At 37.7% G+C, this 22,334-nt stretch overlaps 1 protein-coding gene across 1 annotated transcript; it reads right to left on the reverse strand.

The window, feature by feature from the left end:
- Positions 1 to 6,967: 6,967 nt before the first annotated feature.
- Positions 6,968 to 18,030, reverse strand: MMP12 (matrix metallopeptidase 12). Its single transcript, XM_066360744.1, has 10 exons — positions 17,897 to 18,030; positions 16,746 to 16,993; positions 16,003 to 16,151; positions 15,790 to 15,915; positions 11,716 to 11,877; positions 11,110 to 11,233; positions 9,444 to 9,577; positions 8,885 to 9,044; positions 8,071 to 8,174; positions 6,968 to 7,478 (listed from the first exon to the last, which is right to left on the reverse strand). The coding sequence occupies exons 1-10, from the start codon at positions 17,990 to 17,992 to the stop codon at positions 7,378 to 7,380; spliced, it is 1,404 nt and encodes a 467-aa protein (XP_066216841.1). The 5' UTR covers positions 17,993 to 18,030; the 3' UTR covers positions 6,968 to 7,377.
- Between the last annotated feature and the right edge of the window lie 4,304 nt (positions 18,031 to 22,334).

The raw sequence follows: 22,334 nt of genomic DNA on the forward strand, positions 1-22,334 counted from the left end.
TTTCATGAAATAGAAAATAAACATGTTAAAGATAATATTCAACTCAGTAACTAATGAGGGAAGTATTTCAAAGAATCTGAAGAACAGATATATATACAGTAAAAAATGCTAAAGTAAATTTTCTAATATTTTTAATTCATCAAAAACTTATAAGCCAATAAAATGTAACGTTAGTGATTATCTCCTCTACCAGAAGATAATAAATTTTATCTCCAATAGATAAAATTTATCTGTTTTTTAAGTAAGTAAAAAAAATTTTCCACTACAGTTGACATATAATATTATACTAGTTTCAGGTGTACTACATAGTAATTAAACATAATAAATCTAGTACCCATCTGACACCATACATAGTGATTACAATATTATTGACTACATTACTTATCCTGTACTTTATATTCCATGACTATTCTGTAACTATCAAATTGTTCTTCTTAATCTCTTTCCTTCCTTTTTGGTACCCATCTCTCGGACCCCCCCTCCCAAATCTGATAATCATCAAAATGTTCATTTATGAGTCTGTTTCTGACCTGCCTGTTCATTTATTTTTTATAGGATCCAAATATAAGTGAAATTATCTAGCATTTGTCTTTCTCTGACTTATTTCACTTAGCATAATATCATCTAAGTCTATTGCAACACCTGGGCCGCGGACCGGTAGTGGTCCGTGGGCCATTTGGTACCAGTCCACAGAGAAAGAATAAATAACTTACATTATTTCTGTTTTATTTATATTTAAGTCTGAATGATGTTTTATTTTTAAAAAATTACCAAATTTCCACTGTTACATCCATCTAAGACTCACTCTTGATGCTTGTCTTGGTCACGTGATACATTTATCCGTCCCATCCTAAAGGCCAGTCCATGAAAATATTTTCTGACATTAAACTGGTCCATGGCCCCAAAAAGGTTGGGGACCACTGCTCTAAGTCTTTCCATATTGTTTCAGATAACAGAATTTTATTCCTTTTTATAGCTGAGTCACATTCTGTTGTGACTCACCATTTCTTCTTCTTTTTTTTTTTTTTTTTTCATTTTTCCGAAGCTGGAAACGGGGAGGCAGACAAACAGACTCCCGTATGCGCCTGACCGGGATCCACCCAGCATGCCCACCAGGTGATGCTCTGCCCCTCTGGGGCATCACTCTGTTGCATCCAGAGCCATTCTAGCACCTGAGGCAGAGGCCACAGAGCCATCCTCAGCTCCCGGGCCATCTTTGCTCCAATGGAGCCTGGCTGCAGGAGGGGAAGAGAGAGACAGAGAGGAAGGAGAAGGGGAGGGGTGGAGAAGCAGATGGGCGCTTCTCCTGTGTGCCCTAGCCGGGAATTGAACCTGGGACTCCTGCACGCCAGGCTGACACTCTACCGCTGAGCCAACCGGCCAGGGCCACCATTTCTTCTTTATCCATTCATCTATTGATGAACATTTAGGTGTAAATAATGCTACAATGAATATTTGTCTTTTCAATTTACTGTTTTGAGTTTCTTCAGATAAATACCCAAAAGTGAAATTGCTGGGTTCTTCTTTGTCTTCTTCTTATAGCCTTTATTTTTAAGTCTGTTTTGTCAGTATAAGTATTGCTACCCCAGTTATTTTTGTTTGTTTTTTTCATTGTCATGAAATATCTTTTCCCCATCTCTATACTTAGTCTGTGTGTGTCTTTTGATCTGAAGTGATTTTTTTTTAGACAGAATATGGAAGGGTCTTGTTTTTTTATCCATTCACCTACCATATGTGTTTTGATTGGAGCATTTAATCTATTTGCATTTAAAGAGTTGTTTATATATGCATATATGTACTTATTGCCATTTTATTATTCATATTTTTTAATATTTTTTTCTTCCTTTTAAAGAAGACCCTTTAATATTTCTTGTAACATTGTTTTGATACTGATGAACTCCTTTAGCTGTTTCTTGTCTGGAAAACTTTTTATCTTATCTTCAATTCTAAGTGACAGCTTTGCTGTGTAGAGTAATCTTAGGTATAGACAGATCCTTTGCTTTTTATCACTTTGACTATTTTGCGCAAATCCCTTTTCTGGTCTGCAAAGTTTCTGTTGAAAAATCAGCTGATGGTCTAATGGAAGCTCCCGAGTAGGTAAACTAACTGCTTTTCTCTTGCTGCTCTTAAGATTTTCTCTTCGTCTTTAATGTTTGGCATTTTAATTATGATATCTTTTTTTTGTTTTTTCTTTTTCCGAAGCCAGAAACGGGGAGGCAGTCAGACAGACTCCCGCATGTGCCCGACCAGGATCCACCTGGCATGCCCACCAGGGGGCGATGCTCTGTCCATCCGGGGAGTCGCTCTGTTGTGACCAGAGCCACTCTAGTGCCTGAGGCAGAGGCCACAGAGCCATCCTCAGCATCCAGGCAAACTTTGCTCCAATGGAGCCTTGGCTGTGAAAGGGGAAGAGAGAGACAGAGAGGAAGGAGAGGGGGAGGGGTGGAGAAGCAGATGGGCGCCTCTCCTGTGTGCCCTGGCCGGGAATCAAACCCGGGACTCCTGCACGCCAGGCCGATGCTCTACCACTGAGCCAACCAGCCAGGGCCTAATTATGATATCTTTATGTGGGCCTTTTTAGATTCATCTTGTTTGGGACTTTATGTGGTTTCTGGACTTGTATGGCTAATTCCTTCACCAGTTTAGGACAGTTTTCCATAATTTTATTTTCAAATAGGTTTTCAGCTTCTTGATTCTTCTCTTGTCCTTCCAGCACCACCATGACACGAATGCTGGTGCACCTGAAGTTGTTCCAGAGGTTCCTTACACTGGCCTCATTTTTTTAAATGCTTTTTTTGTTTGTGTTTTTTTTTCTTTTCTGATTGGGTGTTTTCACTTTTTTATCTACCAAATTGTTGGTTGGATCTTCTGCTTCATCATCATCTCTACTGTTAATTCTCTGTTTTGTATTCTTCATTTTTGTCAGTGTATTTTTAATTTCTGACAGGCTCTTTTGTTTTGTTTTGTTTTATTTTTAGTTCCATTTTTATGTTCCCTGTCTCTTTGTTGACATTCTCACTGAATATCTTTAAAACTAGGTTTTGAATTCTATATCTAGTAGATTGCTTGTTTCCATTTTATTTAGATTTGTTTTCTCGAGTTTTGTTCTGTTTTTTTCATTTGGGACATGTTTCTCTGTCCCCTCATTTTGCCTGCTTCCTTGTGTATGTTTGTATGTATTAGGCAGACCTGCTATGTCTCCTGGTCTTGGTAGAGTGGCCTTATGCAGTTAGTGTCTTATATGGCCAAGTGGCACAACAGCCTCTTGGTGACCCAATCTAGGCGCTCTAGGTATAACCCCATGTGGGCTATGTGCACCCTCTTGTTGTAGTTGAGCCTTGATTTTTTTCAGTATGTAAATGGGAGAAATTTACCCATAAGCTGATTGGCTTGGAGGACTGGCTACAACCACAGCAGAGGAGCTGCTGTGCAAAAGTTGACTCCATGAAGAACTTTAGCAGAGCCCAATGAGTCTTCTCCTTGAGTGTATTACTGGTGAAAGTGATTAGGTGATGCTCCCATGTGGTCTGAGACTGGCCACCCTGCACTCTATCTCTGAGGCCTTTTCAGAGGTACAGGTCAAGATCAGTTGCCACCTGTCCCTTGCCCAGGGCCACCCAGCATAAGCCACAAAGTGATCTACAGATGGCAGCTATTTGTGTTGGGCTTGAAGGTGACCAGGAGAGACCAAGCTGCAAACTGAGGTTGGCTACCACTAATGCCAGGTCTGAACTTAGCAAGAAGTACAGGGCACACTGAGGCCATACGCTGCTTATTTGGGGTTTATAAACCTTTGAGAGATTTTAAGAAAGTTTGTAGCATGGGCCAAGATAAGCTGTTTGTATGTAATAGATACTGGAAATGGTTTGAGTGGGTCCAAAAGTTGGGTGGGGCGGGGTCTCAAGGAATCACCAGGGCAGGGTGAACAGTGTTAGCCAGATTGATGGAGACTCAGATATTGCACCTGCCTCCTGACTCTGTGGGGGTAGGGTTCAGCAAAGAAACAATGGTCTTTGCCAGCAATTATGTCTGAGGGAAAGATGTTCCTCCCTTCATCATCTAAAGCAGACAATTCAGTTCATTCCCATATGTCCCAGATGCTGCTTATGAGCTGCTGCTTCAGCACCTGTGAGTCCAGGTAAATCCATGCTCAAGCCCTTTTAGGGCACAGCCCTCTGGTTCACTCAGCCATAATCTGTGATGGTTTCCACAGCCAGAAGATATGGGGATTTTTTTTCCCAGCACTGGAACCCTGGAATGGGGGCCTGGTGTGACCTGGGACCCCTCACTCCTCAAGGAGAACCTCTGAAGCTAAGATTGTCCTCCTGATTTTTAACTGCCACATGTGGGTATGGGACCAGCTTATTCCACATCTTTGCCCCTCCTATCAGTCTTGATGTGGTTTCTACTTTATATCCTTAGTTGTAGGACTTCTGTTCAGGTGGTTCTCAGTGATAATTGTACTGAAGTTTGCTTTTATTTTGATGTTGTTGTGGGAAGTTCTGAGCACTATGTTTACCTATGCTGCCATCTTGGCTGGAAACTAGATAACACTTACTTGCATTGCTATAGAAAGAACCATTTACATTAATAAAGGAAATTAATTCTGCTAAATGGGAGCTGTTCTTTCTATGGAATAGCCCGCTCTCTGCTTAACTTTCACTTTAAACTCTATGCTGGCTTGCATTTGAATTCTTTCCCACATGAAGCCAAGAACACACAGTGGGTCTTGATCTCTCAGGACCTCAGTCCCCCAGAATGCCTGCATCAGGTGCTCAGATACACATCCTCATAAAATCAACCACTTTCCAGAAGATCTGTTAGACTCCAGCACTTCATTGTAAAGACACTTATAATTTCTAAGACTTAGACATTTTTTTCCCCGACATTAGCAAGATATCACTACTACCTTTCCCAAGGCAAAATTATATTTCACAGTCTGGACACACAAATACTTTTTATGACATGTTAAAGAACTGTTGATTGAAAGGTCAAGTAAAAGGGCAAATAACATGGAGTGCTAGGATTTTTTACTTTGATTTTTTTTCACTTTATACATTTGAAAGGCAAAATTTTGTGCTGTTTAATAAGATTAATAACACAGATTCCATACTCAAATGGCCTGGCCATGAATTGCAGCTCCAAGGCTATGTGACCTTGAGCAAATTAGTTCACCTTGTAGTGTCTCAGTTCCCTCATTTGAAAAATATGATTGATAGTGTTTACCTTATAAGGTTAATGATTAGGTGATTATTTTATATTATAGGTGATTATTTTGATTATATTATTTTAAAATTTTAATAAATAAATTGTTATTAGTTAATATTAAGGATTTGTGTATGCACACCAAAAATAGAACTGTGCCTGGCACATGATTAACATTATAAGGATTTGTTAACAAAATTTTACAACATAAAACAAATGGAGGTAGAAAAAAAGATTCACTTTAGATCTTTAAAGGCCTTTCTCACGATCACTCATGAAACTGAGAGAGGTATATTCTGTGCTTTTAGTTCAATACAGACATTGCTCAAGAGAAACAGCTTACTCCTAAATTACCTAAGGCCAAAGACATCTCAACCAGATACCATTACATTTTCTTTTGATGCTAGTCCTGGGAGAAAAGAAGGAAGTCCAGCATTTATACTGCTCACAAAAATTAGGGGATATTTCCTTGCTTCATATTCATTTTGAAATATCCCTTAATTTCTGTGAGCAGTTTAGTTTCCTGTGGAGAGATAGCATTTCTATAAAGATGACTTGACCTTATTCCTTGTAAAGATAACTTTAAGTTTATTATACTAAAGCAGCACATACTTGAGAATGGATCTAAGCTCTGAAAGACAGAGAACTTCATCTTTATCTAAATTCTTTTTGATCCTCATATTTTCTCTGATCTCAGTTCATTCTACTAGCCAACAACAATCATTTAAGCTAAAATAAATTAAACCTTTTCTTGTATCTTGAGTGTATCAATCAGCAATGGTCTACAAATAAATTACTTTATGATCCAAGCATTCCACAAACCTCTAAAACATTAGATGGAGAAAAATATGTGCAAAACCCAGAAAATAAAGAGAATGTGGGTCAAGGTAGCAAATAAAATTGATATAAGGCAGACCAAGCTATCATCATGATGATCTCACCATATATCATGGATCATTTTTTTTTTCACAATAAATCTGTGAGATGGGTACTGCTAATATTTTCTCCTAAATTTAAGGAAGCTTAGATTTAACCTCTTGATAAGGTTATATAGCAATTCCATGGCCCATGGAATTATCTGAGATGGAAATTTACCAAAATGGGAAATTCCTATTTCATTCCTCTTTCCCTTCAGGCTTGTTGTCATACACAGTAGGTGCTCCTTGGAGTCACATGTTGTCTGGAGAATGTCTTGACTTGAGATCAAGATTCAGGTGGCTTTAAAAAAGTAACCTAAACAAATATAACCTTTTCCTTTTCCCAGTTGCCATATTTCTAGTCACTCCTTGTTATAATTACAGAGACTTGTTTTATTTAGATGTAGGCCCAGAATTATCTTTAAAATATATAATCTATTTTTCAAGAAAAATTCTTAAAAACAAAATGTTTTCTTTCAAAGTTTTTATTTGAATAATATAAATATATATGTACTTTATATAAAATATTAGAAAAATCAAAACTGTCAATAGAATAAAATGACATTATCTCCATAATTATATAATTTACTTATATCTTTTTAAAATTTTTCCATTGATTTGAGAGAGATAGATAGAGAGGAAGAAGGAGGGAGAGAGAGAGAGAGAGAGAGAGAGAGAGAAGCATCACATTGTTGCCCCACTTAGTTGTTCCATTTAGTTGTGTATTCATTGTACATGCCTTAACTGGGGGTCGAACCTGCGACCTCTAGCATGCCAGGTCAATGCTCTATTCACTTAGCCATTGGGTAGGTCCTGATTTACTTATATCTTACATTATTGCCATTTTAAAGTTTTAAGTATATTATTTTTATTCCAATTAAAAGGATACCCTTGCTTAAACATTTAATGGTCAAAGAAACTAATCATTTCTTAATTTTAGTTAAGCCAGAGAAATAATTATAATTTCTCAGTTCAAGGATGTCAAGGATCAAGATATTCTCTTGACTTTTCAAGGTGTCTATTTTCAAATTTAATAACAGAGTCAAGTAAAAATTGACAATAACAGTTTTTGAAATAAAAAAACCCATGTATTTTGTATTATCATTTATCTATATGATCATTTATCTTTGGCTTATAGATTTTACTCATTTTATGGTCCATGTCATTATTTAATGATAGACTGGGCACATAACATTATGTAATAAATCTTGATTAAACTAAAGTGAATTGACAAACATCAGTAATTATACCATTCTTAACAACCAAAGTCAGCATTGCTTTTCTGCCTTTTGGTGACACGACGGGTTAGGATGTCATATTCATGGACATTGGATCCTTGGTAAAAATAGTAGTGTCCTGAAAATAAAAACAAATTAAGTAGTTTAATTTTCTACTTGTTTTTCTTTACAAAAAGACATAGGTATGTGTTTTTATAGATTATCTATATTAGACAAGACATAATTCAAGTAAATATATGTTGGCCCCCAGATATCTGCTTTCTGCCAATCATTTCACCATTAAGTATTGTTATTAATTTTATTGAGAAGGTTGTTTAGTTTTAAAGACTGATGATTGACATGCAAATGTTTTTGAAAAGTTACACTTCAGGTAGAGAACTCAGAGTGGGAGAGAGGAGATTGGGCCCAGGTAGGGCACACAGAACCTTGATGGAGGAAGTAAAAAAAACATGGGTGGAGGTGGCAAGAAAAAACAAGCTATCTTGGCCCAGCAATAATCTTGCTTGGGTTGACCTTGCTTAAAGACATTCACAAACTCAAATGAACTCTGATCCCACCCTCAGCCCCAGTTCACCAGAGCCCACAAAGGGACCAAGGAGCTGAAAGGAAGGTAAAAAATGCAAAGGTATAAAAATGTACGAAAGACTCAGTAAAAAGGGATTTTGTAAAAAGGGGTTTTAGGTCTCTTCATAGTTTCCTGATCTACTTACTGTTATAGTAGTAGACTGCATCAACTTTAGGCCCAACTCCTTGAAAGTTTGTAGTAATCAGTTTGGGATAACCAGCATCCATGAGATGTCTTCTCTCATCATACCTGAGCAATAATAATAACAACAACAACAGGAACCAGAAGGTGCTCCGTCAGAAATAGATTACATGACATATACTTGACATTTCATGACATGCACAACAAAAATCACCTATTTCTTTTCTGAGAGGCTCTGGCTAAAGGGTTTAAACTGCACTGATGAGAAAACCAAGGACCTAAACAGTTCATTCATTTATTCCAAGCCCCTGTAGGACTCTAACCCAAGGCCTCCTGGCCTCCAGTCGAGCACTTTCCTCACTCCACAATATTTCTACCAGTGCCTGGCCCTGCTTTGTAGAGTCTGGTTATCTAGTGAAGACCCTGTCGGTCAGCTATCACTCAGAGGATGGTTACCTCATTTTGTCTTCTCGGGTCAAGTGGTTATGGAAAGGAATCTGAAATTCTGTACACCCTCCAAACTAACCATAAAGAGTAGGTCCTATATGTCTCTACCACTATTTTCCAATGTGTTTTCACCATGATTAACACCATAACATTTTATATAAAGTGTTCCTTTTAAAACACATCATGTTATCTCATAAGTCAGAATTCAAAAGTCCAGAGAAAAGAATTAGCTTGACAATAACTATTCCAGTCTTATATTCTCTTGATCCCTCTCTCAGGAAAGTCAAGGATCTTTGGGAGTTTGCATCAAAAACTACCTTTGAGCTGTTTCACAAATATTAAGAGTCAAACTACTGACCATTAAAGCTCACCTCCAATACTGATGATCTACAAAAAAGTAGGTCTTATAAATATTTGGGTTAAAAACAGCTGCATCAATTTTTTTCACAGAGACAGGAAAGCCCAAAGACTGAATGCTCTTGGGGTAGCGTGGCTGTGGATTTAAATTGCTGACTAACCAGTAGTTATCATCTGTGAGCACAAAGAAAAAAGGTACATTGGAATCATATACAAAGAGTAATAAAAATATTTATTGACTCACTACAAACATCATTCTTTTTCCCATAGTTACAAATTGGTTTTTTAGGGTTTTTTTTTTAATTGTTTTGTTTTTAAACATGACCTATCTTCTATGGTTCTGTATTCCCCCCCCCCATACACACACAAATATTACAATCTATATTTTACAAACTTTTTTTGAAAGTTGTATGTATTATCTAAGTATTTAATCTACTTTAGATTATAGTTCAGAGTACAAGTACAATTTTGAGTGATTTTTTTTGGTCTATATTTATAAAAAGCAATAGTGTTTTCTTAATTTATTCTTTTCTTTGAAGTTGACTCAATAGCAAAACTGAACATTGGAATTACCTTTAAACAGAAAAACTTGTTTCCTGGCTGCAATTTCATAAGCAGCTTGAATACCAGATGGTAAGGTTGGCCATAAAGAAGAAATTGAACTCACGGTGGTCTGTGGACTCTCAGGCAGCTTCCACCAGAAGAAACTGACATGTAAAACATTAAATACATTTTAAAAATAGTTGTAGACTCAAGAGCCATGAAATGTAAGTGTAAAGGATCTATGAAGCAACTTAATATTTTTTTTCCATTATCTTCATATTCTATTCTATGGTTATTAACAGGTAAACTGTTACATGGAAATACTCTGAATCTTAGAATTAAGGGATATAGTTTCTAGTCTGGTCTCACAATCCATTGAAAAGTTTTGTAATCTAAAGGAAGCCACTTAACCTCAAGCATCTCAGATTTTGAATCTCAAAAATGAAGGATATTTGTCCTCCCTACTAAATATTTATCTTCTATACTCTCCTACACTTCCATTATCTGCTTCGATCTGTGTTGTAAGACAGAACCATAAGTTATCTTGGAATATTGTTCTCTATAATCAAGAATCAACTCCTGCCTGACCAGGCAGTGGCGCAGTGGATAGAGTGTCGGACTGGGATGCAGAAGGACCCAGGTTCCAGACCCTGGGGTTGCCAGCTTGAGCATGGGCTCATCTGGCTTGAGTAAAAAGCTCACTAGCATGGACCCAAGGTCACTGGCTCGAGCGGGGGGTTACTCAGTCTGCTGAAGGCCCACGGTCCTGGCACATATGAGAAAGCAATCAATGAACAACTAAGGTGTTGCAACGAAAAACTGATAATTGATGCTTCTCATCTCTCTCCATTCCTGTCTGTCTGTCCCTATCTATCCTTCTATCTGACTCTCTCTCTCTCTCTCTGTCCCTGTAAAAAAATTAAAAAAAAAAAAAAAAAAGAATCAACTCCTTTAAATGGGTACTCTATCAAGCTTTGGTTCCAGACACAATTTTATCTATGATTAAAATAGTCTGACTTCGATCATTTACAGCAAAATGGTGGGATCTTGATAACATTATACGGAGTGAAATAAGTAAATCAGAAAAAAACAAGAACTACATGATTCCATACATTGGTGGAACATAAAAACGAGACTAAGAGACATGGACAAGAGAGTGGTGGTTACCAGGGGTGGGGGGAGGGAGGACACAAGAGGGAGGGAGGGAGAGAGTTAGGGGGAGGGGGAGGGGCACAGAGAAAACTAGACAGAGGGTGACAGAGGACAATCTGACTCTGGGTGAGGGGTATGCTACATAATTTAATGACAAGATAACCTAGACATATTTTCTTTGAATATATGTACCCTGAATTATTAATGTCATCCCATTAACATTAATAAAAATTTATAAAAAAAAAAAGTCTGACTTCTCTGTTTTCTGTCTTATCTTTCCCTAACTCATATTCCTACTACAAATCCATTATTTACACTCTAGATTTCTAGTTAAGACATAAATATAATCATACTACTGCCTTGCTTCAAGATCTTCAAGATTTCTCCACTGCCTACAGAGTCAAATCCAACTTCCTACTCACAATTTTTATCTACTTAATTTTCTATCATTTTCTACTATTCTACAACAACTACAACAACAGAAGAAAAAAACACACCTTAGAACAGAGCCTTTAAACTTGGTCAGCTATAAAAATGATCCTACCTGTCTTTAAAGAAAAAGATTTTATTTCCCACTGTAGTAACAGCATCAAAACTCAAATTGGGATCACAGGCAGCTGGTTCTATATTGTTAAGAACTGTTGGGGGTTGGTCCTTTTTTGGACGTCCTGAAAATATATTTCAAGAAGCATTTGAAAAATAATCTGCATTTTACTTCATAAGAGGAAGAATCATTCTATTAAAAAGACATTTGAAGCAATTTATACTTTTTATAATATATAAGAAGCATACAATGAAGATTTTTTCCCACGTGGTTGCAACATTATAGAGGAAAAAAAATTTGTTCATACTAGTTTTCTTATTTCACTTGGATAATTTCTCTGTGCACCTTTTTAAATAGACAATGGTGTTAGATAGAAAGAACAGATTTGAGGCCTGAGGTTCTGCCTCTGGCTCTAGCATTAACATACTAATTGTCTTGTGTTCATCTTTAAAAATAAATATAACATCTGTGCTACCTACTGCACAGGTTATCAAGGTTTTCAAAACCAAATATAGATGTTAAAGATTTATCCAAATGAAAATATCATAAAACTATTCTTTCATAAGAGTATCTTTATAAGGCAAATGGTAAAGAAATTCAACTCACCATAGAGAGACTGAATGCTTTGTACATCATCATCAGAGAGCTGAAATGTGTTGGGGTTGACATAACTGTAAGTGGGAAACATGATGGCCTTTCGATCTGTGGAATGGTGAAGACCCAAGGAATGGCCAAACTCATGAACAGCAACGAGGAACAAATTGATGCCTAAGAGGGAACCAACCAGAAAGGGAAAGGAGCAGTGAAATACATAGGCATCTAGAGGAAAGTAACACAATTTAGGTCTGATAAAATGAAAAGGGAGACGTTTAAGAATCCTCTACATGGTTCCCTTCCTTGCACAAGGTAACTGTTGTTATAGATGTTTAGAAATCTCTGGTTTACCATTAAATAGTAACAAACCTCTCTTCAGTTTTTTGTTGTTCTACCTTGCCCACCCACGTGCTTTGCCACCCTCTGGTCCAGACACCCTCTTCGGGTTTTAAAACCAAAATGTCACCACACATTATCTAATGTCCTCTTGAAGGCACAGTTGGCTCCAGTTAAGAACCACTGCATTATCACACAAATGGCATACATTCTGTTGTGAAAATTTCTAGAATAACTCATAGCTGTGTTCAACAGTTCTCATGCCTCTAAATCTTTCCCACTTATTCTGCTTTTATTCTTGATCAGTCTTGAGTGGATATCAAAAGGTCTTTTTTATTTTATTTTTTTAAGTTTTATTCAGTTCTTCTTGAGCAGTCTTGGCACAGATGCTCAGTTTCCCCTTTGCATGGTCTGGTTCTATTTCCATATTTACTTTTAGGAATTGTATTCAGTCAATCCAAGCAAGTTTTTGTGGTTTTGTGTTTTGGCTTCAGATCATGATGACCTGGATTATGATCTCTTTTCTTATTTAGAAATTAATTTTAATGGGGTGACATTGATCAACAAGTGTACATAGGCTTCAGGTGAACATATCTATAATATTTTAACTGTTGATTGCATGTGTGCCCATCGCCCAAAGTCAAATCATTTTCCCCTCTCTGTATACTTGTTTCTCTTTACTAAACCCAAATATAAGGCCATATTATTAAGTTCCAGGTACTATGAGTCTCTGAGAAATATACCACATTATGTCTAATCCTTACACAACTGAACGGAAGCCATCCTACTCTCTGGTTGCAGATAAGGACATAGTAGCAGCAGAAGTAATTGATAACATTAAATGTTGACCCAAGATTCAAACCCAAATTTCTAAAGCTTATCCTTTTACTACATATGATTCCAGATGAAATCAGAGACTGCTTACAAGTAAACAAAGTTACACTGGCACATTACAGCCACGCCTGTTCATTTTCCTGTATGTCCCAGAGAATGCACCTTTGTAGGTAAGAAAGAGGGGTGTGTTCTTTCTCTCAAGTTTTTCAATTCCCAGAAGATTTGACTAACCTCTTACTGTTCATTTTTATCTATGTTCTAGTGTAATGCCTTTATTTTTGTTTTTCTTTTTCTGTGACAAAACTGAAGCTCAGAACTGACTTGCCCAGGGTCATAATGCACTTAGCCTCAGAGTCTTGCTTTAAAATACTCTCCTGGCCCTGGCCGGTTGGCTCAGCGGTAGAGCGTCGGCCTGGCATGTGGGGGACCCGGGTTCGATTCCCAGCCAGGGCACATAGGAGAAGAGCCCATTTGCTTCTCCACTCCCCCTCCTTCCTCTCTGTCTCTCTCTTCCCCTCCCGCAGCCAAGGCTCCATTGGAGCAAAGATGGCCCGGGTGCTGGGGATGGCTCCTTGGCCTCTGCCCCAGGCACTAGAGTGGCTCTGGTCGCAGCAGAGTGACGCCCCGGAGGGGCAGAGCATCGCCCTCTGGTGGGCAGAGTGTCGCCCCTGGTGGGCATGCCGGGTGGATCCCGGTCGGGCGCATGCGGGAGTTTGTCTGTCTCTCCCCGTTTCCAGCTTCAGAAAAATACAAAAATAAATAAATAAATAAAATAAAGTAAAATAAAATAAAATAAAATAAAATACTCTCCAGTACCCAAGTGTGAACATAGTCAACCAAAGTGTAAACATGGAGTCTTCATTTCTCTTTTGGGGGTGTCTGGGATCATTCCCTGTAACACAGGGGTTCAGCAACTAACTTGAAAATGCTTTTACTTCTCTCAAATAATGAAAATAAACATAGACTCTGTCATTCCATTCTGCATAATACAACGAAGAGTAAACAAAGCCTTTCATCGTTTGGCCTAAACCTAGATCTACCTGATTCACAATTTATATAATACTTTGTATAAAAGACCAACACTGATCCTTATCTCAAAATAATGGGTTTCTGTTTGTGTTCTGCTTTTTGCTAGATTGTGTGCTCCTTCAGCATGGACTATGTCCTTTTCATCTCTGTGTCTGAGCACCCCCAGCGCTTGGTTTTTTAAGTTAGAATTTTTATAAATTAGCTTTCTGAAAATATAGAATTGAGTCAATTAACAATAAGGCAACATAGACAGGTAAAAAGTATATACTGAACTAAGATAAAAACTAGGAAATTCATGTTTTTACCCCAGCTTTTCCACAAGCTAACCACTAACTTACTCTTGTTCTCAATTTCTGCTACCTTTAAAAAAACATATAAAATTATTTTTTTAATGTCCTTTAGAATTCCAAAACATTCTAGCTATCTAGCATGTCTCTCACATCAGATGAAATAAGTCCCAAATAGCCTTGTATAAAATTTAGACAAATTTAATATGTTTAGTCAAGAATTTGCAGCTCAGGCCCTGGCAGGTTGGCTCAGCGGTAGAGTGTCGGCCTGGCGTGCGGGGGACTGGGTTCGATTCCCCGCCAGGGCACATAGGAGAAGCGCCCATTTGCTTCTCCACCCCCCCCCCTCCTTCCTCTCTGTCTCTCTTCTTCTCTCGCAGCCAAGGCTCCATTGGAGCAAAGATGGCCCGGGCGCTGGGGAGGGCTCCTTGGCCTCTGCCCCAGGCGCTAGAGTGGCTCTGGTCGTGGCAGAATGACGCCCCGGAGGGGCTGAGCATCGCCCCCTGGTGGGCAGAGCGTCGCCCCCTGGTGGGCGTGCCGGGTGGATCCCGGTCGGGCGCATGCGGGAGTCTGTCTATCTCTCCCCGTTTCCAGCTTCGGAAAGATACAAAAAAAAAAAAAAAAAAAAAAAAGAAAAGAAAAGAATTTGCAGCTCAGGCAAAACTTAATCTTACAATCTTACATCATTTGTCTTTTGAAAATGCAAAAGTTCTTTTATCTCTAAAAAATTCTGTAAATTTTAGATCATGTGTCAGACTAAAATTGTCTTTCTGGTCTATGAAATATTTCCATCTAACATAGACAATATCAGCCAGAGAACGGGACATGCTAAGTAAAGCATATTTTTGATGACTTTCTCTCCATTTACTTTCCACATGAGTAAGTCATATAACCTAGGATTTCCAATAGAGAGATTAAGAAAGTTTTTGATATGATGGTTTGAATTTTCTAATGGATAGTGACTCCTTCAAACAGGGAAGACTAATTATCTCCACCTTTCAACTCTCTGGTAGGAATGGTGAGTTGCAGCCCCTCTGTAAATGCATCCAAGTTATTATGAAATGATTAGTTGGGCATTCTGAAATTTTTATCCCAGATCTGCAAGAGACTACATGTCCATATAACATTGTGTATCTTATAAGGATCTCTAAATTCTTTATAGCATCATCTTTCTGTGTTACTATGAATCTAAGAAATTATTGACATATGATATAATGGATCATGAAGATAACACCTTATTTTAAGATTGTTATCATACACAGAATTTGTATCTGCGTCTGTTTGAGTTTATGGATTGCACTGTCAAAATTGATCACTTAACAATTTTCATTTTTACATACTAAATATAGTTCTTAAGGTTACTGAATTTATACTAACTCAAAGCTAATCTTCTGATTCTTAGAACTGATCTTAGGGTAGTCTATCCAACATTCTCAATCTATAGAGCATAAAATTGAGACAAAGCATTATAGTTTATTTAATGATAAAATTATAATCAGAACAAGTTTTCTCATCCTATAACCCTTTCTCAGAATCCAGCCTTTCAAAATGGTAGTATAATTTAGAATTTGTTCTTTCGTGGTTTTGTTTGTTTGCCTACCTTTGTAGGTTTTAGTCCAGATTTCTGCCTCATCAAAATGTGCGTCTCCTCCAATACCAGATCCAGGTCCAAAAGCATGAGCTATGACTCCACTTTTGCCATCAAAAGGATAAAAGTCTCCATGTTCTTTTTAAAAGAAAAAGGAAATTAGTTCTTCAATATATGCTATAGCTCTTGTCAAATAATATGATGAAATAAGTCCAAGTTCTCTACCTCTATGTGCAAATTGTATCATAATGTCTGCTTGGCCTGTTTTAACCTTTCTGAATTTCAGGGGGGTCACATTGCTCCATACTTGAAAAGCTTTCTGGATGGCATAGTCAACCTCTTCGCGTTTCATGTCAGGAGTATAATTGTTGATTCTTTAACAGCAAAACAGAAAAGAGAAAAGTATACAAAAAACATGTGTTAATTTTGTTATTGTGATACTTCATTTCTGCTACCATCATTGGAGAATGAATTATTTCATAAATCAATTGTCCCAATTTAAAAAAAAGAGCTTCTTATGCTACAGAAACATTTATCTTTAAATGTCTTCCTCTTTAAACAGAATCTAACTTGACTCATTCTCATTTATGATTTATGGATCATCATTATGAAAGATTTATAGTCATAGAAGCTTATGCCTTTTGCCTTTTGCCCCTGTTCCAGGACTTCTGCATTTATTCATTTTGACTACCTTATAAATCTTTCTCCTGTGTATTATTTATAGTAGATTTAACTTCATTCTCCTTTCATTTGCAGCCTTCCTACCCTGGTCTGGACAGGAAAATCAAACAATCTTTGAGTGAACAATCCACCCTTCTAGAGATAATGAACTTTAACAGAGGGGATAGTATTAACAGTTGAAGGAAGCTTCTCATCTACTACCAGATTTGTGGCTGTATCTAAGTGGTTCAGGTTTCTAGAAGTCAGACCTATAAGGAAAATAGAAAAACACATGGCTCTGCTGTTACCGGTAGGTGAGAAAGTGTCTCTTCCATACTGGCATCACTGACGCTGTCCTGAAATGGTGAACATCGGACACTCCGCATCGAGGTCTCCGCATCATATCCAGAGTAGATGCGTCCAGTTGCCCAGTCACATTTAGCCCCAAGAACTGCTGCATCTCCTGAATTTTATTCTCCATGAAGTTCGTATTGTCTCTAATTCTTGTAGTGGGAATTTCGTCCATCTCGAAGTTATAAAAGCTTTTCAAGAAACCCTGGAAAAAATACATTTAGTATTATTACATTATTATATATCTAAAGGTTTCAGTAGGAGCTCTGCATATATGACTCAGCTGCACACTGATTTTTTGAAACAGGTGTCAGACAATTAATTATAATGAGAAAAAAATTACATTTTCTGTGTTGTCAAATACATGTCATGAACTACTAACAAGATTGATTCTTGAAATCCCACCAAAAACACCGTTATGTCTGTCTTTTCAAACTTGTTTCTACATTTTAAAACTTATTTCAATGTCTAACATATCATGACATTCAATAAGCAGCAAAACATTTATTGCCAGGATGCGTACATTATTAATTGAAGTTCAGATAACATTTTCTTACTTAAAAATCCAAAGCTCACCATATTGGACAACTATGATAAATTCAAGTTCAAGTGGTCTTAGAAAATGGGGAAATCATCTGAGCTTATATAGAAAAATGAATTTAAAAAATTATATTTTAAAAACTCATGAGGAATTATCTAAGATAATGAAAGTAAGGAGTATTTTTGAATTATTATGGCAGGCTGAAATGGTTAAATTAATCAAGACATTGTTCAAATATCATGTTATTAATCAGCATTAAATGGTTTGTGTAAAATACCATAACAGAAGTAAGACACCAATTATTGTGAACTAAAACTCCTTGGCCTAAGCTTTTTAGTAGAAGGGACAAGTTCACCCATAGATTTTATAACACTACTTTAAAACCAATACCTCTTTATTACAAAGAAATATTGTAATATTTCTTTGGCAAAGAAAAATTCAGCGCTAAAATCTAATAACCTCCTAAACCAGTTTTCAAATAGTACTTTTTAAGATAAAGCTGGTTAATGCAATAAATCTTAAAGACAAAAATTAGGCTAGACAAATACTATACCACTTAATACTTACTTCAGCAAACATATTGGTGTTTTCTCCAGAGCTCGCCAGAGGAGCAGCTCCTAGAGCAGTGACCTGCAGGACCAGTAGCAATAGAAGAAACTCCATTCTAAACTTCTCCCAGAACGACTTAACCTAAGTCACCCTGTTTCTTGCTAGTAAGACTTCTTTAAATGTCTCTCTTTATATAACCCTTAGGACAGACTCTGTGAATATGAAATCCCTTGAGTGACTCATAGTTGATATCATCTTTTGATGTGTCTCAAAAACCCACAAACATAAGCATGTCCTTATTCTAGGACCAACAATGGGTCAATCAGCATCTAACCCATCAGTGGGTTAATTAGCAATGAAGTCATCACGCAATCTGGCAACTTGAAGTTATATTTCTTCAAACAAAATAATCTCCTACTTCTATCCACCCTATAAAATAAGCTATTATACAAGAAATATTGAGAACCTAAAATGTATAAATAGCTTTAAAATAAATTTTAGAAAGTTCAGCACTTAAATTTTCACTGTAATACTTTATATTCATTATAGGTGAAATAAGCTTTTATCAATATAAAAAAAAAAAAAACACTAAGTTTATAAGGTTAGATGAATAAAATACTTTTGCTAGAATAAAGGAGTCCTCTCCAAGCTGAATCTAGCTCCTGGGAGAACTGTGATGTAGAGATCTCACATTTATCAAAGAAAAGTTTATAACATTATGATGCTTTAATGTTTGTTCTATGTGTTGTACAGGCTTAGATCTTGTTTCTATAACTTCAGATCTTCAGCCATCTGAGTGGACGCCCAATTCCAACTGCATAGGTAACTAAAGAGATTCCAAAAGCAAATTACCCTGAAGGAAATTGTCTGGTGTTGGTATCATGAAGGTCAACACTTTAACTTTGGGAAATAGAAAATATTTGCCTCTAGAACCTCTTGACTTCCCTATCAGCTCAACAATTTCCTTTCTTTGTGACCTGATTGTCTCATTAACACAGAATCTACCTCTCAGTCAATAAAGTATGTTTGAAGACTGAAACCATTGAAGAATCAAAGAATGAACTATAAAGGTAAGAGTGCAAGCAATGGAACTACCTCCTGATTTCATATGCACAGTCAGGGTGGTGGTGGTAGTCTTCAGTCATTGCTCAACCCATCTTCCAGGCCTGTAAATGCTGGCTGTTCCCTGGCAATTCCCTGAGGCTGGGGTCCAGGAGAATGAGTCCCTTCCTAGGTAGGAAGGAAAGATGGTCCTCTGCACTGTATCTGGCATCTACCTCCAAACTGTTTTTCCAAGCTCTGGGATTTGATTGCTAAAATCTTCAGGTGTTTCATTGGAAAATGAGAATAGATATCTTGGATTCCTTGTGCTTCCATGATGATTAGATGAGACAGTGCAGTTTAAATACCAGCACTCACTTCAAGTGGTCACTGATATTCATTCCCTTCGCCTTGGCCTGAAAGGAGAAAATCATACACCATAAGTGTGTTACCAGGTGTGGCTGTAGGATTCATGAAAAGTAAGTTCACATAGAATAATTATAAGGTAATCTTTTCAAAAATTTAATTTAACTCAAGAAGTATAAGAAGAACAGGGCAGTTGGCTAGAAAGCAGAAAAATGAAATTATCAGAAAATATGGGAAAGGGTTGGTTCTCCACCAGCAGGGTGTTGCTCCATGAAGACAGGTCTGTCTGTGTTGTCCACCACTGTATTTCTGGTGCCTAAAACGACCTTGAAGCTAGTAGGTGCTCAATCAATATGTGTGAATGAATCCAGTTGGAGAATAGGGCCTTAGGATATCAATAGTAAACTTCTTTTGTGGGAGCAATTGTTACACAGAGGGTGTGTTCCCAAACCTCACTAAAGGCACACAAGGACTGGTCTTATTCATAGCAGGAAGGAATCTAGTTTTTAGAAGACTTTGAGGAAGTTCCAAAGTATAGGACGTAATATACAAGATAAAAGCTGACCAAGATACAAAGGAAGTGAAAGAATGGCCTTGCTGAAAAGTTTTGAAAGATAGAAACTACACCCAAATTGTAATGGTCTCTGGGTCTTGGGTTTCCAAATGCCCCAAGTGGGTCAAGGAGATGAGGGTCATTTGGGCAGCTATAGAAGACTTCGGTGGTTGTTAGTTCTGGGATCAAGCCAACCTGCATTAGAATCTTAGCTCCATTTTATGACTTCAGGCAATCACTTTAATCTCTTTAAGACTTAATTTCTTCACTTTTAAAATTGGAATAATAGTAGGTACCTCAAGAGCTATTATAAGGATTACATTAAATATAGAAAAAAATATTTGGCTTAATTCTGACACACCTTAAATGTTAAATGATTTGTTATTATTTTTTCTTTGTTGCACTCTTATGTAAGACATTTGAAAGAGATTGGTAATGAGGATGAGAAGGGAGATTAATTACATGCTCGGGCCTCTCTTCCATCATAGAAGGAGCTACAAAAAGATTATGATCAAATCCTTATGACTCTGATTAAATTTAGCTTTGAAACCTAGCTCTAGAAACTGTATCTTTTTCTCTCTCTGTCAGAGACCTAGCTTTCCCCCTGATATTCGGCATCCTCCTAGGCAGTAGAAGACAGTAGCCTGGACTTGACTAATGCTCATGGGGTCCAGACTTCTGGCAGGCTAAAATGGTCACAGGGTCTGGACCTCTGGCAAGCTAAAGATAACATCTTGACTTGAGTTCTGTTAATGACCCCCTGGCTACTTTCCCATGAGACCAGACAAAAAGATGCAAGAGCTGACTTCAGAAGTTTATTACTCTTATCTCACTTCTAGCCAATCAGCTCCCAGCATGACCTCAAACCCCCTAACCCGCAGTACCTTATGATTTTGCCTTATATAAACTGTAACTTACATGCAGTCCCAAAGTTGGACCTTTAGCATTAATATCTGGCCTTTGGATTGACCAATTCAATATTAAACTATTTTCCTTTTTATCCTGCTCATCATTGTGCCAAAGCATACAGAGAGATGGATTAATAAACACTGGGGTTCCAGTAACAATTTTTGCCATGGTTAGATGATGGGAGTCCCAGCAGAGACATGACTTCCAGGGGACATACTGAAGGAAATGAGAGTCAAGGGGTCACTGGTAATGCTCTACGTGAAGAAAAGCACGTCCATGAAAGTGCAGAAAGTAGCCAAGAGCAGAGTTCTTCTTCGCTGCACAATCCAGCATTTGCTTAGCACTCAAGAAATTCAGTTGGGAAGTTTTTATGACTTGATGTCAGGAGGAAATGACTTTCATGGAAGTGAATTCTTTAGCAACAGTTCTTTTCAAGCTGATTCCATGCTTCCTCTGGAATCAGGACTTAGGGAATTGCCTGTTTTTCCAATCTGTCATCTGTGTTTCTCCCAGAATTCTCTCTCCTAGTTGTAGAGAAGAGCAATGAGAAAAGATGTGTCTTTCTTGCCATCCAAAATAAATCCCATAAACCTTCTGCTATTTTTTTCTTTATTTTATTTTATCATTACTATTTTTTGCTTTGTTTCAAGGGTTATAATGGCTTATAAGTATTGAGTACAGCCTGACCAGGCAGTGGCACAGTGGATAGAGCGTCGGACTGAGATGTGGAAGGACCCAGGTTCGAGACCCTGGGGTTGCCAGCTTGAGCGCGGGCTCATCTGGCTTGAGCAAAAAGCTCACTAGCATGGACCCAAGGTCACTGGCTCGAGCGGGGGGGGTTACTCAGTCTGCTGAAGGCCCGCAGTCATGGCACATATGAGAAAGCAATCAATAAACAACTACGGTGTCGCAACGAAAAACTGATAATTGATGCTTCTCATCTCTCTTCGTTCCTATCTGTCTGTCCCTATCTATCCCTCTATCTGACTCTCTCTCTGTCCCTGTAAAAAAAAAAAAAAAAAGTATTGGGTACAGACAGGACCAAAAGAAATAATAAAAAATGAAAACATTGAAGTTTATAGAAAGTCTGCTCAGCATTTCTGGCCTCCACTTATGTGCAATAAAGACATCCCCCCGCCCCCCAGCTTCTCTGACTTCCTTCTTAGATGTGTTCCTGAATTTCTTCTCATTCTGTCTTGGATGTGGATCTATCTGCTCAACTCTGTGTAAGTGGCCTTTAGATCAAGCAATGTAGACTAGCTCAAGAAACATGCAAGAGAAGGTGTATTCTAAAACTCCATTATGAACAAGAATATTAAAAAAGAGACATATCATGTGTGTTGTATAATGGTAACATGAGACAGAAAGTGAAATCACTCATCTCCAGATTCCTGTTTGTCCTCCCTGTTTCCCGCCCTTTATTTTTATTTTCCTTTTTCTTCCTTTCCAAGTGAGAGGACGGAGATAGAGAGACTCCTGCTTGTGCCCTGACCAAGATCCACCTGGCAACCCCTGTCTTGAGCTAATGTTCAACCTTTTTGGAGCCATGCTCATAACCCAGCTATTTTTAGTACTTGAAGCAGAAGC

This window comes from Saccopteryx leptura, chromosome 1 (genome assembly GCF_036850995.1).
Source record: "Saccopteryx leptura isolate mSacLep1 chromosome 1, mSacLep1_pri_phased_curated, whole genome shotgun sequence".
NCBI lineage: Eukaryota > Metazoa > Chordata > Mammalia > Chiroptera > Emballonuridae > Saccopteryx > Saccopteryx leptura.